The sequence below is a fragment of the Eriocheir sinensis genome, chromosome 2 (assembly GCF_024679095.1).
Source record: "Eriocheir sinensis breed Jianghai 21 chromosome 2, ASM2467909v1, whole genome shotgun sequence".
NCBI lineage: Eukaryota > Metazoa > Arthropoda > Malacostraca > Decapoda > Varunidae > Eriocheir > Eriocheir sinensis.
The window spans coordinates 4,019,295-4,036,910 of record NC_066510.1 but is presented as its reverse complement, the minus strand read 5'-3'; the positions used below and the strand labels follow the sequence as shown (position 1 = coordinate 4,036,910).

At 43.4% G+C, this 17,616-nt stretch overlaps 1 protein-coding gene across 2 annotated transcripts in view; it reads left to right on the top strand.

Moving 5' to 3' along the window:
* Positions 1 to 17,616, top strand: part of LOC126998692 (reelin-like) — a 438,128-nt gene that overhangs the window by 115,205 nt on the left and 305,307 nt on the right. For both annotated transcript variants that reach the window (XM_050860695.1, XM_050860691.1), the window contains exons 18-22: positions 8,064 to 8,222; positions 8,849 to 8,970; positions 13,680 to 13,865; positions 14,280 to 14,469; positions 17,314 to 17,483. In XM_050860695.1, the coding sequence (XP_050716652.1) occupies positions 8,064 to 8,222; positions 8,849 to 8,970; positions 13,680 to 13,865; positions 14,280 to 14,469; positions 17,314 to 17,483 (827 nt within the window). The remainder of the gene's footprint in view (positions 1 to 8,063; positions 8,223 to 8,848; positions 8,971 to 13,679; positions 13,866 to 14,279; positions 14,470 to 17,313; positions 17,484 to 17,616) is intronic.

Genomic DNA, 17,616 nt, shown 5'->3' with positions numbered 1-17,616 from the left:
TATCGAGGCAGACAGAACGAAGGACGGAAGGAAGGAATAGGGAAAATTAAGACTGTCTTGCCATATCTGCAGCCCAACTCATGGGCCAGCTGTCACCTGACGAAGGTCCATGGTCCCTCCACGGATGGGGGCGGTGTCACGGGCAAAATTGAGCCTCGGGCAAAATTGAGCCCGGGCATCCACATGCCTCTGTTATCTTAGCTCAAGCTCGTGTATGTGGGGTTCTTTTCGACTGATATGGCGTCTAGAACTAGCATGATCATCATTCTTTATTATGATGACAAAGAACATGTCAAAATTTGCCTCATTAAATAAGAAAGTACATAAAGATCGGCAGCTTTTCCTCGTCGCCAAGCCATCCTCCAGCAGCGCTCCGACACCCATGATCGCACATCCATTTTTCTCAGAAAATAGGATACCAATCACATATACATCAATATATTTCCACAGGTGAATACTTAGGGCATGTTCACACCAAGTTGCGACACCTGAGATTCATTAATAATGACAGGGGAAGGAAAAATATAGGCCCCTGTCATCGGCAAAATTGAGTCTCGGGCAGAATTGAGCCTGACCATCTATATGCCTCAGATTTCTTCGCTATTATATATTGTAAGATCGTTCTGTTGACATGTATGGGTAAATTAACGATTTCTGTATCTACATATCGAAGGAAAACGCAAAATTCTCCCTAGTAAATCAGAAATTACATAAAGTTCGGCAACTTTTCCTCGTCGCCAAGCCATCCTCCACAGCAGGCAGAGGAGGGAGGTCTGGCAATCCCCCGGCCGGGTGTTGCCATACCGCCCACACTTATCATATACCTCTCAAAGGGTGCATATCTCATCATTTTATAAAGAAATGGGCCTCCTCTACTCGCAAAGTTATATTTCAAGTTGAAAAACGCGATTTATAAGCATTTATACGTAAATCTGATAATATTGTTAGCGTTACCGTCAGCTCCGAGGCAGTAGTTATTTAACAACAAATTTAACGTCACACAGAGCGCGGTAAACGTTTGTAGATCCGCGCGCTAACCCGTGACGTCATCGATTAGTTGGTAGTTAATACCGCGCGAGCTTTGTGAATCTCGATGTTCTCAAAACTACGAACTAAGGGCCCAAAACTACGCACTAAGCCTTTGTGGATCCGGGCCCAGGATGGTTGACTTTTCAACCCTCATTCTCATCCTCACTACTCTCCTCTGATAGTACATTGATGGTAAATGTTTCAAGTAAGTGATGAACTGCTCGGTCACTTTTTCTATATTCTTCCTCTAATTTCATGGTATGATTGATGCATTTTTTCCATTTTTCAGGTGTTATGTTGTTAATTGCCTCCCTTGTAATTTCTTCTACGATTTTCATGTTTTGGTTTGCATTTGAGTTTTCTTCTTTACTTCTGATTTTACTTGAGCCCATATGAGCTCAATGGGGTTTAACATACTGTGGTAAGATGGCAGTCGAATCACTTTGTCTCCATGAAGACTAGCAATTTCATCTATTTCATACTGTTGTATATGTTTGTTTCTTTTACAAATTTGCAATAGTTCACTTTTGCTCAGAGAAAGGTCACATGGGATTTCATTAATTTGCATCCAATGAATTATTTGATCTTTTCTGTTGCTGGCAACTGGTGTCTTATTTAAAATTTTAGAAAGATAGGATGCATTGTCCATAATAATCACCGAGTTTGAAGGAATGTACTTGAGTAGCTTATTTTCAATCCAGTTCTTGAACCGCTGATGGTCCATCGAGTCATGGTAGTCCCCCTTAGCGGCATTTTTTGACTTGAACATAAACAAACAATCTGGTACAAATCCTTGCTGACTCCCTGTATGAATAATTATGAACCTGCCTCCTCGTCCTGATTTCACTTTTGGTCCAACTGAGCCCTCTTTGTCAGTCCAACACCTTTCCACACACACATTTTGATTTACTCATGTCTCATCTAAATTTCCTCTCAGGGGTTACAACCGCCTCTATTTTTTAATTCTCTTAGGTATTTATGACGAGCAGTGACCATGTCATCACTTTCCATCAGGATTTTCCGGCCGCTTTCAACCTTTTTATATTTGAAACATAACTGTTTCACAATTCTGTATAGGGCAGAACGTGATCCTTTAAAAGCGACTGGAGGTTCCTTAACCCTGATTAATAATCCCTCCAAAGATGGCAATTCTCCTCGTTCATAAAAGGCAAGCAACTCTCTTCTAATACATTCCTTATCGAAGTCGTCCACTTGACCCAGGACAGTGAGGGGACGTGCAGAAAAATCTATATGAAATAGGTACTATGATCTAAGTAATTGCCTATTATCAAATACACATTTTAATAACTAAAAATATTTAAAAATGCAATTTTACCTGAAAGGAAAATAATAAATTAATAATTGATCCGAACGCCCTATTCCATAATAAAAAGTGATAACACATTTACTTGAAAAGAAAATATTTAACTTAATTAATCGATTTAATCAACAATCACTTAATCAAGCAGCAGCATATCTCCAAATTTATCTAGATTGATAAACCTACATATTTAACTGGTTTATTAATTAGCCAGCTGATATGGCTATTATAATGTCAATTTGCCAGTGGCAACTTTGCCAAAAATATCTTGTTATCTTTAATTCAAATAAAATGGATATTGTAAGATGGTAAGAGCTATTTTTTTTTCTCTTTTTAAGTGCTGCTTTAGAAACCAGGTACCGCAGTACCGCAGAACGCACCAGGGGGGACGGGAAAAATACCGGAGTACCGCGGAACGCAATGGGCATGCTGAGGTACCACAGTACCGCGTAACGCAACCCCAAACCGCGCCCACCACTGACACAGACACATTACTTCCAGAAGATTGTTTTGAGGTGCAAGAAAAAAACGCCTTTACGTTTTAGTCTTGCCTGAGGAACCTTCAGCTTTGCCTATCAACTATCAACGCCTACCTTTTCTTTATGATGGAAAGATGTTTACATACAACCTGTACCTCCGGTGGGTGACCGTTTTAATCCCTTACACGACCGTCCTATGAAGAAAATATATCTTCAGTTTTTGGTAATGGCCAAGAACCCAAATTGTACAAAATACTGCTCTTACAGATAAAGAAGACAATATGAATGACAGTTCGGTTCCAGACGTGTCTTGACCGTGTATTCAGTCATAGGAAGGGGATACAATTGACAGAGTTGATGGTATTCTGGAATGTTCCAGTGAAATGGTTGAGTGAATGATCTACTTTACGAATACATTAGTAAATTGAACAACAGTTGAATGAGCTATAGTCGGTTCACCAAAGTCTGAAGTGAACATTATCGTGCGCTGGCAAGCTGCTGTCACACGGCGTGTCCAGTTTCGTGTAGAGTCCCTTTACAGAGAGAGTCCCGACATAGGCGGCCCTGTGTATAAGGCTGCTGGGCGCCATTTTTGGTACTTCGAGCACCGCGCCGACTTTGAACTGAGGTAATAAAAACATAATTTTACCTATTTTGGAAGCGGATTCGGCTGCTTTTTGATGTAACAATGCCTTGCTGCCTAGCCTTCGGCTGTAGCAACATGCCACAGAGGGGATACTAAGTTTATAAATTAACTGCAAGGCCGCTGAGAAGACAGAGATGTGCTAACAGCAGTCGTCTTGGGAGGAAACCATCGGTTATGACAGCAAGAAACATACACTGCCATTGTGTATGTCTTGCTGTCATAATCACCCTCCCTTTGTACTGTCTATGGAAACCATTGTGAGAGAGGCACAGCTACAAGGACTGAAACAATCGTTCACCTCAGGTCCAGACATCGAAGCTGATGAGGGAAGCTGTGGCCCTTATGGCCAAAATTATTGGATGTGATCTCTCCCACAGGGCTCTAGCTGTTATTACAGACTCACATTGGATATTTCACTGTCTCATCAAGGCCACTGTCTAATAGACTGGAGGTGTTACAAGAGTTTAATGAACAGAAGCTAGCTTTTAGTGAGCCATACCTGTCTTGGTAAAACTCTAGAATCACACCCAACTCACTCTAAAAGTTAACACATTATTTGTTTAAATTGTATTTGCTAATCATCACTCTGATAACCGTTTCCATTATTATTACTCGTGTATGAGATTTTAGAATGCAGGGAAATATTATTATTTCAGCAGTGATAAGTTGGGTTACTATTTGCTCATGTGAAGGGTCTTCAGCTAGAAACTCCTCTAGGTTGGGTTATAAGTGTTTTTTTATTTAATAGGCTAATATATAAGGTTGCACAATCTTCATTTTCATGGGTACCAATGTCATTATAATATGTTGAAGACATGTGCATTTTCCTACAGTATTCTCTAAACCTAGCTATTTTGACCCACAAACAACATGAAACACGTTTACATGGCCTTAGTATTTTACTGTAATATTTTTTTTAATCAACAATAAGTGACTCTTGGTCATCCTCTTTTAGCCGTTTCGGTGAAACTTTCTCTGTTGCGCTAGACATATCGAAAGCCTTCGATAGAGTCTGGCACCAGTCTTTGCTTTCTAAACTGCCCTCTTTCGGATTCTATCCCTCTCTCTGTTCCTTTATTTCCAGTGCCCTTTCCGGCCGTTCTATCTCTGCGGTGGTAGACGGTCACTGCTCTTCCTCTAAACCTATCAACAGTGGCGTTCCACACGGCTCTGTCCTATCACCCACTCTCTTCCTGTTATTCATCAATGATCTTCTTTCCATAACAAACTATCCTGTCCACTCATACGCCGACGACTCCACTCTGCATTATTCAACTTTTTTCATTAGAGGACCATCACAACAGGAAGTACACGACTCCAGACTGGAGGCTGCAGAACGCTTAACCTCAGACCTTGCTATCATTTCCGATTGGGGCCGAAGGAACCTTGTTTCCTTCAATGCCTCAAAAACTCAATTTCTCCACCTATCAACTCGACACAATCTTCCAAACACCTATCCTCTATTCTTCGACGACACTCAGCTGTCACCGTCTTCAACACTAAACATCCTCGGTCTATTCTTAACTCAAAATCTCAACTGGAAACTTCATATCTCCTCTCTCGCTAAATCAGTTTCCTCGAGATTGGGCGTTCTGTATCGTCTCCGCCAGTTCTTCTCCCCCGCGCAGTTGCTATCCATATACAGGGGCCTTGTCCGCCCTCGTATGGAGTATGCATCTCACGTGTGGGGAGGCTCCACTCACACAGCTCTTCTGGACAAAGTGGAGTCTAAGGCTCTTCGTCTCATCAGCTCTCCTCCTCCTACTGATAGTCTTCTACCTCTTAAATTCCGCCACAATGTTGCCTCTCTTTCTATCTTCTATCGATATTTCCGCGCTGACTGCTCTTCTGAACTTGCTAACTGCATGCCTCCCCCCCCTCCCGCGGCCCCGCTGCACACGACTTTCTACTCATGCTCATCCCTATACTGTCCAAACCCCTTATGCAAGAGTTAGCCAGCATCTTCACTCTTTCATCCCTCACGCTGGTAACTCTGGAACAATCTTCCTTCATCTGTATTTCCTCCTGCCTACGACTTGAACTCTTTCAAAAGGAGGGTATCAGGACACCTCTCCTCCCGAAATTGACCTTTCTTTCGGCCACCTCTTTTGAATCTTTTTTGGGGGCAGCGAGTAGCGGGCTTTTTTTATTATTGTTTTCTTTTTTGTGTGTGCCCTTGAGCTGTCTCCTTCGTTGTAAAAAAAAAAAATGTTATTGAATTATAATCATTGATGATTTATCTTCACAATACCTTGGAATCACACAGAACATTTATTGCAGCAATAGTGTGTGTGTGTGTGTGTGTGTGTGTGTGTGTGTGTGTGTGTGTTAACACAATAAAGAGAGCAGCACGGCGAGTAATGGAATCAGGGCCCCTCCACCCCCGGATAATTAGTTTACACTAATTTTCTCTCCATATGCTAAAGTTTACTGCAAGCAGGTAATGGAACGGAAGCAAAGTGCCTTTGCATTGATAAAGCTTGGGTAGTGTGTCAGCCCCGTGGCCCATGACAAGTATATCAAGGCTCATGATGTTCAGGAGGCAGCGTCCCTCCCTGCAGGCAAGGGTCACGCGTAAAGGGATATGTAGGTAATAGAAAGACTTCCCCAACTGCTGCCGATAATGTTTTACAGCGCTAAGTATTGTTAAATCCATCCATCACAGCAGCAACACTCAAAAGAGAAGCACCCAGGCTTGTGTGAAGTCTCTTAGTACCCTCTGAGCGCTGCCGCCTCTCAAGGTCGTCAGCAGCCCGCCGTGACACGCATCTATCACAGGCTACGTGGGTTACTGAGTGCCTATACTGAGACAGTGGCTGATCGTGAGGCTAATAATAATCTCCTGTCACCTTCTTACAGCACATTACAACGCCTGGTGACCAAATTATGGTAAAGTATAAGGGCGTAATGGTGGGTTGGCGATACCTGTTGATGTAGAAACAAACTGTCTTTTAGTTACTTTCCCAGAGCTCGTTGGCTGCTGGGTTCCTGCTGGCTGTTAGAGGAAGGTGTGCAGGTCTGACAAAAGTGTGCTCAGTTTCATTGGACGATCCGTATGGCTGTGAAACAGAAATACAAAAGAGAGGGTGTGCTAGCGTTCGAAAAGCGCGGCGAAAATAGGGCCAATAATGGCGTCCAAATCTTAGGTTGTCGGGACTCTCTCTATCACATAGAATTACATAGAAAATCAGACCACACAGACCCCATGGTCCAGACTAGGCGGTCTGTCCTTAAACCTAAGTGAATCTACACTAATCAGATGGCTCCAAAACGTTGCTTTTCTACTCTAGTTAATATTAAGTTCAATGAAGTGATGGTCGAACTTGTTTTAAAAGGAGTCAATCGTGTTACATTGGACCACTGACGGTGGGAGCTTATTCTATTCTCGCACTATAACGTTGGTGAAGAAAAATTTGGTGCACTCTGAATTTACTTGTCTACATTTGAGTTTTATGCCATTGTTCCTCGTTCGCAAAGTGTTATCGATCATAAACAATTTTGTTCTGTCTACATTCGTGAAACCAATAAGTATTTTAAAACATTTGATCAGTTTTCCTCGGAGGCGACGTTTCTCAAGAGAGAACATGTTAAGGGTGGAAAGCCTTTCTTCGTAGGATTTGTTGCGCAAGGAAGGGATCATTTTTGTTGCCCGACGCTGAACACCTTCTAATTTAGCAATGTCCTTTGCATGGTGGGGAGACCAAAACTGTACCGCATATTCCAAGTGGGGATTGACTAAACTATTGTAGAGCGGAGGTATTACATCTTTATTCTTGAATAAGGGACTCTATCAAGGGACTAGTTTCGTGGATACTGTATGCTTGCTTAGGAACAGTAAACAGTCGTCAATGTCAATAATATGCAGGCACCAATAAGAAATACCGTCAATTATAATCGATTATGAGTTAAAAAATATTAATAATATCTCAAATATCTGTTTTATAAATATAAAGCCTGCTAATTTTCTCGGTGGTGGACAGCTGCAAGGCTGTTTAATAATTATAATTAACAATCATGTAAATTCACACAACAGCTGTTTACAACATTATTAATATTTTTTAACTCATATTATTGACATTGACGACTGTTTAATATGCGTAGGCTAGCACACAGTCAATATTCACGAAATCGGACGCGCCTTGTGACAGCAGGTTGCCAGCGCACGATAATGCTCACTTCAGACTTGGGTGAACCGACTATAGTAGAAAGTATTGTCCAACCTTAAATTAAAAAAAAAAAATTATGCTGCATATTTATTTGAACTCTGATATTAATGCCAAAAAAAAACCCAGGTTGAGGATGAGGGAGTCCAGCACCGTACTTAAAGAAAAGGTTTATGGAGGTAACTCCCCCCCTCACACACACACACACACACACACACACACACACACACACACACACACACACATTCTCAAAATATGACTTGGAGTAGGACTGAGTTTGGCACAATTTGTATATGATCCTTAATTCCTTGGCATTGTCCAAAGTTCACAAAACTAACTCTCCCAAATCTGTGTCCAGATATGGTTTTGAAAGGACATCAGGAAGGTAACTCATATATGACTTTTTTTTTTTTTTTTTGGCACAGATGATCGGAGGATCGAACAGCTTTAGGTGTGGTGTGGTCGGCACGGGCACTGCGGCCGTGTTCAGCGGACGGGGTCGACGGGCAATTACCACCGTGGACGTCAACACCACACATGCGCACTACCTCCAGTTCCACTACTTGGCCGGGACCTTTAGTGATGTAAGAAAGGTTTTAGTAATTAACCTCCAACGCTGAACATTGTGTCAAAGTTGTAGAGTTGTACATCTTAATGTAAATTATTTTTTTTCTTGATTGGAGAAACATTTGCTCGAGTTTGGTAGCTGTCCTGGAGAATGTCTTAATATGTAGTGCTTTTACTTCTCAGTATGAAATATGATGAATGAAACCGTAATGATTACTTCAATATAGACAACAATAACAAACTATTGGCTCATAGTGGTTGTGATTACGTGACATCTCCCTTGGTACGTGGTGGGTATAGGAAAACATGTGATCCAGTGAAGCTTGGATGAAGTTGGGGCTGTGGGCTACAGGTGAGGAGAGGAGTGAGTTGAGGATAAATTTCAGGTTAGAGGTGAGACAAGTTAGTGCGAAAAATAGATTTAAAGGTATGGGTAAGTGAGTGGGCTGATTTGATTATGGGGTTTGAGGTGAGGGTAAATGATTGGTTTGGTGTTGAGTGTCTTTGCTTAGTGTGGAGGAACATCTGATGCAATGTAGTTTGATTGAACAGGTGTCAGAGGAAAGTGAAGCTTTTAATTTCCAACTATGTATATCTGTACATGTTGAGTTATTGTGGTGATTGCTGAATGTATTTATGCCAGGTGGGCAAGTGTCCAGGACCTGTCGAGGACGAGGAGAGTGTTTATGTCCACTATTCTTGTGATGGTGGCGTCTCGTGGCACCTCCTGCACACCCTGCACGCTGCCAACCACAAAGAGCCAAGGTAAGTTGTACCGCCTCCCAAAACAGCACCATTTATCTCCTTTCAACAGTTTTAGATCGATTCCTCTCGATAAATTTGGGTACTCCATTCATCATGTCCTTACAATAAATATTACCAGTTACCTCCCTTTAAGAATTTCTTCTAGTCATCTTCCCTTTAATAACTTTACCTCCTTTAACTCAGCAAACTCAGCACAGGTAGAATTGGGCATTGTGTACACCATGTGTCTATCTTGGCAGCGGTCCCTGTTGTCCTTTCAACCAGCACATCCTGTCATCTCCCCTTTAATCTATCTATCTATCTTCGTATATCTCCGATGCCTTGCTCTCTCACGGGAACTTCCATCCAGGAGGTGGCAGCGACAAAAGTGTCTCCACCTCTCCTTGTTTTGGCACTCTTCAGCACATTCAATCCTGTACTTCCAACTCTCTCACTCCAATACTCTCTCACCCTATTGATCCACTTCACAGGTGGTCTTCCCCTCACACTCTCTCCCTCAATCCTTCCCTCATACACTCTTCACAAATTCATGCTCCTTCATTCTCATCACGTGTCCAGACCATCTCAGCGCACCACGCCTCACCCATTCGACCACTCCACACCCCACTCCTTTTGCTGTCACACCCATACCAAACCTTTCATACACGCTTTCATTTCTTTCTCCATCCCATCCTGAAACGCCACATGCACCTCTTATATAACTAATTTCTATTTCACGTATTCTCGATTGTTGTGCTGCATTCCATGCCAACGTCTCTAATGCATATGACAGAGTTGTCAGGATAATACTGTTCCTTATGCCCCTCTTTTCCTCCATTCCCACACTTCTTTCTCTCATAACTCTCTCCAGTTTAGTACACTCACCAAAATCTTCTCGGACATCTGGGCACGATGTGAAAATAAATCGATACTTGCTAGTCGCCTCGGAATGATTGGCACCCCTAATTGATTGGCAAATAGGTGTTGATAGGTTTCGAGCCTGTGTTGACCTTGTCATTGGAATATTTCATGGTCGCAGTAGGTCATGCTCGTGTTAGTCGCAATGGAGACCCCACAAGACAGGCACAGTCATCATTATCCTTCACACTGAAGGCCTCAGTTATCATCAAATAGCACCGCGGATTGGTGTGTCCATCTCTACCGTATCTCTAGGGGTCCGCAGATATGTGGAAACAGGCTCCACTAGTGACAAGCCTCGAAGCCTCGAAACAGGCTTAACAGTGTTATCAGTGCAGGGGGTGCATACACTCTTTAATAATATATAAACACCTCCCATCCTCATTGCTAACTGCATGTCTCACCCCCCCCCGTCCGCGGCCTCGCCACGCCAAGCTCATCCCTTTTCTCTAAGTCTATATATACCAAGTCAAGTCACTTCTCTTCAAAACTGCGACCGGTACGCGCAGGAGGAGGTTTTGGCGCGGAGCAGCGGGATGACGTTACTTGAAGCTAAAATATATATATATATATATATATATATATATATATATATACCCGCCAGTTCAGGGGTGACTAAAGTTGGGGCCGTATGTGCACTCTGGATATGCATTCTCGCCTTCTTTCACAGCGCGTTCAGGCAAGCCACTGACGAAAAAATATGTATTTTTATTGTGCTATTGCGTGACTGTAATTCCAATGCCTACAAACGGCGGTGTGGGGTGTGAGGGAAGGCATGTTGAAGCAATTGATTTAAATTAGTCCGCATTTCTTCGTTTTCTCTAAATCCCAGTTTCTACATTCTTTGGTTTGATTCCATGCAGTGTCACGCATAAACCACGCCTCTGCCGTGTCTCCTCCCACAAACCTGCGTATGACTTGATGTGGTGTATTTTAGACTTAGCCTTTACTGTCCAAATCCCTTACGCACGAGTTAACCAGCATTTTCATTCTTTCATCCCTCACGCTGGTAAACTCTGGAACAATCTTCCTTCATCTGTATTTCCTCCTGCCTACGACTGAACTCTTTCAAGAGGAGGGTATCATGACACCTCTCCTCCCGAAATTGACCTATCTTTGTACGAGCAGTGAGTAGCGGGCTTTTTTTTCCTTTTTTTTTTTTCCCCTTGAACTGCTTCCCCTACTGTAAAAAAAATATCGCATACTTAACCAAGCTGTCGGAGAACGTGGTTTACGTATTGATTTTGGTAGACATAATTTTATATACTTTTACTGGTTATTGTACTCCTAAGCTACCACCTATTTCCATACCTCCCTTATCTCCTCATTCCCTGTCACACGCACTCCATCTCTCCTCTTCATGATGAAAATCTCACTCTCTTCTCCCCCATTTCTCTTTTAACTTCTTTCCAGAAAAGATTTTTGTTTTGTTTTTGCTGATATTTTCCTACCAAAATCCTCATCCACTCTCTTTATTTTCCCTAAGCAGCCTTTTTCCCAACATCTTACTCTCCCTGTACTTTCTCTCCCATCTTTCTTTCTCCTCCTCCGTTCCTTCTTTTCTCCTCAAATACCTCTTTTTATCTCAACCGCCCACCACACACTCCCATTCTTAACTTTCCCACACGACCTATATCCAACTGCTTCCTCAGCTGACCACTGAACTCGTAAACACCTCATACACCTCCTTCACTCCTGCACTGTGTTCTATTCCTGCTCTTGCTCTTCGAAGTGCTTCCTCCACTTTCCTCCTATACATCTCCCTATAGCCACTGTCATGCAAGTCTCACTTTACACTTCACTTCCTACCCTTTTCCCTCTTCCCATTCCTACTGAATTCCCATTTCTCTGTCATCTTAATTTTTGCTACTACCGTAGTGATCAGATCCATTAAACATTCCTCTCACAATTTTTGCATCTACTATGTCCTGTCGCAACCTCATGTCCACAGTTATATAATCTATTACACTCCTCATGTCTCCCCTTGCCTGGTATACCTGAGAATTAGCTTGTGCTGGAAGGTGTTTACCAAGGGCAAACCCCTATAAGCACAAACGTCCACAAAGTATTGTCCATTTTCGTTCACTCCATCCACACCCCACTTCTCAACCACACCACCAATCTGCCTGTTTCAAACTTTTGCCTTCATGTCCCCTAACACAAGAATTCTTCTTGCACTTCCAAAGTTTTTAAAACACTGTCCTAAGTCTCCCAAAATCTCTTCATCTCGCTCATGCCTTTCCTTCCCTTATCATTCACTGGCGCATATAGCTACACGCACTATTTTTACTACCCGATCTTCTCCGTCATCCACACAACCCTCGAGCCACACCACCCATGCCCATCCGCTCCCACCCATACTCGCGGGGAAGCCAGCAATGCACATCCCTGTCTCCCCCTTCAAACCCCTTTACCCCCCTCTACACCCTCCCACAGCCTCTCTCTGCCATCGCTCCCACACTCCACATCCTTTCATATGTGTCTCACACCTAATACACCAATCCTTCCTTTTTGGAATTAGTTTATCATCTCCTCTCTCTTCCCTTCCTCATTCATTCCATTCACATTCACGCAAATCACCCTAAGGAGCTCCTCCCTCCTCCTCCTCCTCCCCTTCCCTGGGACAGATGGAGACCCCCCTCCGCCTGTAACCACTTTTCGTCCACCCCCGGAGGGTCAGGGTTTTCTTCCAGGCGCGAAGACTCCGTGGGAACCACGCATGACTTCTGTCCGGGGCTTCCCTATGGAGCTCCCGGAGGGCATGAAACTGTTTCCAGCCGTCATCCTCCATCCGGGTCCATATTGCCACGGCCAGCTGGTGTAGTCCGACGTTGATGGCATGCAGGGATGGAGGCCTCCTCATGGAGGGAACGCGATGTCCGGAACTCATCCCACCTCACGCTGAAGACGAATCTTAGCGCAGCATTCTGTACTTTCTGGAGCCGACTGAGGGCCGTCGCACTTAGCCCATGGATGGGAATGAGTGGGTAGGTGAGAACAGGGATCACCAGGGCCTTCACAAGATGCAGTTTCAATCTGGGTTCGAGATCCCGGAATCGATACTACATGGTCAGCGCCGCCCTCGCCCTCGCCACCCTCTCAGTGACGTGAAGAGTGAACCCATGTCGGGAGATCTTAAGACCGAGAATGCGTCACTGTGTGAGAAAGTCGATGATCTCGTCATCAACAATGAGCGGGGCGGGGTTTATTGTCGCCAAAGGGATGACGGTAAACTTTGCCATGTTCGTTCGTATCTGCCAAAGATCCGGATCTTTAAGTTCCTTGTGCTCCCTCTCTTATTCTATAGTTGTGAGACATGGACACTAAACGGAGACTTGGAGAGGCGGACTGATGCCTTTGGTAATAAATGTCTACGCAGAATCATGGGATATCGCTGGAATGACTTTGTGTCAAACCGGCGATTACTCCGTGAGACTGATTCGACATATATTACCTGCATAATCCGTCAACGCCGACTCCGGCTACACGGGCACGTGGCACGCTACCCAGAAGCTGATCCTGCTCATAGGGCTGTCTCTGTAAAAGACAATCCTAAGTGGAGGAAGCTATGGGTACGTTCACGGAGTTCGTGGTTTCAGCACGACGACAGATCCTGCCAGGAGGCACTCATGATGGGAAGGGGGCCTGCATGGAGACTCACCCGGAAGGACCCTGGACTTGGCGTCGCAGAGTGGGCGAGGCGACGCGCCCCCCGGTGTATGCCCTCATTGATTGATTGATTATGAATATTCTTCCCTCTTAGATGAACACTTGAATCTCAGACTTGTTTATTAATACCGGCCTTTTTCCAGCCATGTGTCATTGGACCTGCCTGGAGCTGCGCGAGGCCCGAGTTGCCGCTTCCAAGTGTGGCAAGCTGAACACTCTGGCGCTGGCAGGGACGTGTGGGCCCTTGATGACCTCACCATTACCTCGCAGATCTACAACAACATCCAACTTGATTTTAGTGATGCAGAGGCAGTAAATAATTCCCTACGGTGAGTAATGCATGGGATTAATAAAATGTTGATTACATGGAACTTAATTTTCGTGCAAAGTTTGTCATAGTTTCGCTGTTACTCAGTGTCATTCAGGTGATAATAGGCATAACCTACGGACTTGACATGTATGCAGTCAGGCTTGACCACAATAGAACAGCTTGATATCTTGATGAGCAATAGAAAAGAGAATGAAAAGTACTTGAAAAGTAGATACTACTAGCGGAACAATAGGGCACAGAACGATGAAATAGTTGAGAAATAAATGCTGCTAATTGAGCACTAGAATAGCGAATGAACTAATACCAGCGATATTGGATGCTGCTGACTTTAAACGGCGTTTGCCTTTTTCAAAAAAAAATTATGCTCAGGACTATGGAGTTTATTATTGGCTGATTGTACCATGGTTTTCAGGTTCCACTTAGGACAGCTGAGTGAGGATGTGTGTGGTAGGGAGTCAGCACTTTTGTTTGACGACATCATCGCCACTGACACGTCTCGCTTTGTCGAAACCAAGTCCCTCGGCATTGGACCCTCCCACATGATGCAGTTCGACTTGGTCATTGGATGCGGGGATCAGTCTTTTCAGGATACCCTAAATAAGGTACAATGATGCTGCTGACAGTTTGTAAATATCTGTATATGGGCAAGACAGTGAATAAAATAAGGTGATGAAACAAAGGGAGCCATAACTCAAAAACAAAGAAGTTCAGCTGATAACAAATAAACTTTATCCTTGAAGAGATAAAGCAATGTCTGGGAAAGAGTGGATGAACTCATTCGGCTTCCAGATTATTGCATATATGTGGAACGAAAAGGGATGATGCAATTTAAAGTTGACTCTTGGAGAGGTAGATTAAGGGATACCTTTGTATCGGGAGAAATCTTCGCATTACACATATCAATGAATGGATAGAATTATACACCGGGTGGAAGTTGTGTCGCCTCACCTACCTTCCGACGTCAGTTCTGGAGAAATTTCTCCGTGAAGAATATAACAGATTCCATCATAAGTACCTCATGGAAAGGTCCATCAACTTTCTCAAGACATCCCAGTGGCCTCCTCCACTCTAGATTTTCTCATGCCATAAAGAAACTATGAGTAGGACTGATTTCTAGGTGCCGCGTCACCCCCCCGTATAGCTGGAGTTTGTGTCCACAGACTTTGTAGGTAATAGGCCTTGATACAGTCTTACGGAGTATTCGCCGACTTGACGCAAAGTTATTACAGCGATATCACATCATTCTTCACGGGGATTTATTATGAAAGAAATCAGTTCGCATTTTCAAGGTACTGTTCAGTGCCAATGTTTCACAGCAATGGAGTAAGACAAAGAGCACAAACGACATGAAGATCGAATATTTGTCTTGCACAGGTGACATTTTTTTACGGCAAAGGAAGCAGCTCAAGGGCAAAAATAAATAAGAACAAAAAAGTCCGTTAATAACTACTACTCCTCTTAAAAGAAGTATAGATGAGTGGCCAGAAAAGAGGTCAATTTTGGGTGGAGGGGAGTCTTGATACTCCTCTCTTTAAAGAGGTCAAGTCGTAGGCAGAAGGAAATACAGACGAAGGAAGGCTGTTCCAATGTTTACCAGTAAAAGGGATAAAATAAGGAGGATGGTGGTTAATATTTGCATAAGGAATTTGTACAGTATAGGGATGAGCTAGAGTAGAAAGTCGAGTCAAGCGGGGTCAGAGGTGGAGAGGTATGCAGTTAGCAAGTTCAGAAAAGCAGTCAGCATGAAAATATTGATAGAAGATAGAAAGAGATGCAACGTTGTGGCGGAATTTAAGAGATAGAAGACTGTAAGTAAGAGGGGAGTTGATGAGACGAAGAGCCTTAGGCTCTACTCTGTCCAAGAGAGTGTGTGTGGAGCCCCCTAACACAAGAGATGCATACTCCACACAAGGACGGACAAGGCCCTTATATATGGCTAGCATCTAGGAAGGGGAAAATAACTGGCGAAGACGATACAGAACGCCTTACTTCCAGAAACCTGATTTAGTAGGACAGGAGATATGAAGTTTCCAGTTAAGATTTTGAGTTAAGGATAGACCGAGGACGTTTAGTGTAGAATAAGGCGACAGCTGAGTGTTATCGAAGAATAAGGGATAGTTGTTTGAAAAATTGAGTCGAGTTGCCAAGTGGAAAAATTGAGTTTTTAAGGTGTTGAAGGCCACTAAGTTCCTCCTGCCCTATTCTGAAACGATAACAAGGTCTGAGGTTAAGCGTTCTGCAACCTCTAGACTGGAGTCCTGTCATTCTTGTTGGGAGGGTCTTCTGTTGAAAGAAGTTGAATTATGAAGAGTAGAGTCATCGGTGTACGAGTGGATAGGACAGTTGGTTTTGGAAATATGATCATTACCGTAATGAACAATAGAAAGAGAGTGGGAAATAAAACAGAGCCCTGTGGGACACCGCTTTCGATAGGTTTCGGGGAAGAACAGTGATCGTCTATCACATCAGGGATAAAACGTCCGGAAAGGAAACTGGAGATAATGGTACAGAAAGAGGGATAGAATCTGTATGAGGGTAGTCTGGAAAGCAAAGATTTGTGCAAGATTGTCGAAAGCTTTCTAGATGTCTAAGGCAACAACTACACTTTCACTGAAACGGCTAAGAGAGGATGACTAGGAATCAGTTAGTAAAGCAATATCACCAGTAGAACGCCCTTTGCGGAACTCATAATAGCAATCAGAAAAGTCAAAAGCTGATTGATACTTTAGAACTTTGCAGTTAAAGATCGTTTGAAAAGCTTTTAATAGACAAGATTTGACGGCTATAAGACGGTAGCTTGAAGGATTATAGTCGTCACCCCTCTTAGTAACAGGCTGTATGTAGGCGTACTTCCAGCAGGAAGGAAAGGTAAATGCTGAAATGCAGAGACGAGAGTTGGACCAAGCAGGGTGTCAGCACGGAAACGGTTTTCAAGGACAGTAGGTGGGAGGCAATCCGTTCCATATCCCTTCTGCATGAGGACTGAGGTCAGAGAGTGCAGAGAAAACATCATTCTTAAGAATTTCGTTAAAATGCATATTTGAGTAAGAGGGAGAATGAGCGGGAGTAATATACCCCGAATTTTCCAGACTGGAATTTTTAGATAAAGTATGAGCGAAGCTTTAAGCATTGTAGACAAATGTGACAGCGGTCTTGCCATTAGGAAGAAGAAGTGGGAAAGATGAAGAAGTAAAATTACTGAGAGATATTTTGCTAGATGACAGAAAAGTCTGAAAGAAGTAGAGAAAGGGAGGAGTTGATATTTTCTATTGATGAGTATTTGGTGAATCGAGGGTGACATTGTCATACTGTATGCAAAGCTGTTTTACATAGGTAACTCTTGGGGTGTTTAGATGACCTTACCATTATTTTATTGCTTCTTTTAAAGTTATTGTTAATTGCGTGATGATTATAAAGGGCTTATCTAAGGCGGGTGCCTCCTGTAGGTGGTGCTGGAGTACTCTGTCAACCATGGCATCACATGGAGCCTTGTTCACCGCCCTTGCACGCCTGCTCTGCCCGGCTGCCGCACGTTCTACACCCGCGGTACTGTCTATCATGCATCAGAGTTCCCTCAATGGAAGAGGGTTACACTACGCCTGCCCCAACACACCTGGTAATGATGTTTACTGGTGTCATCCTCATCCTAATCACCACCAGTATCCCGTTTGTTCAGTTCTGAGAAGTCATGTGTGTGCAATGTACCATGCCTTGAGTTGTGTATGAATACAGATAAGTCATCTTTAAAG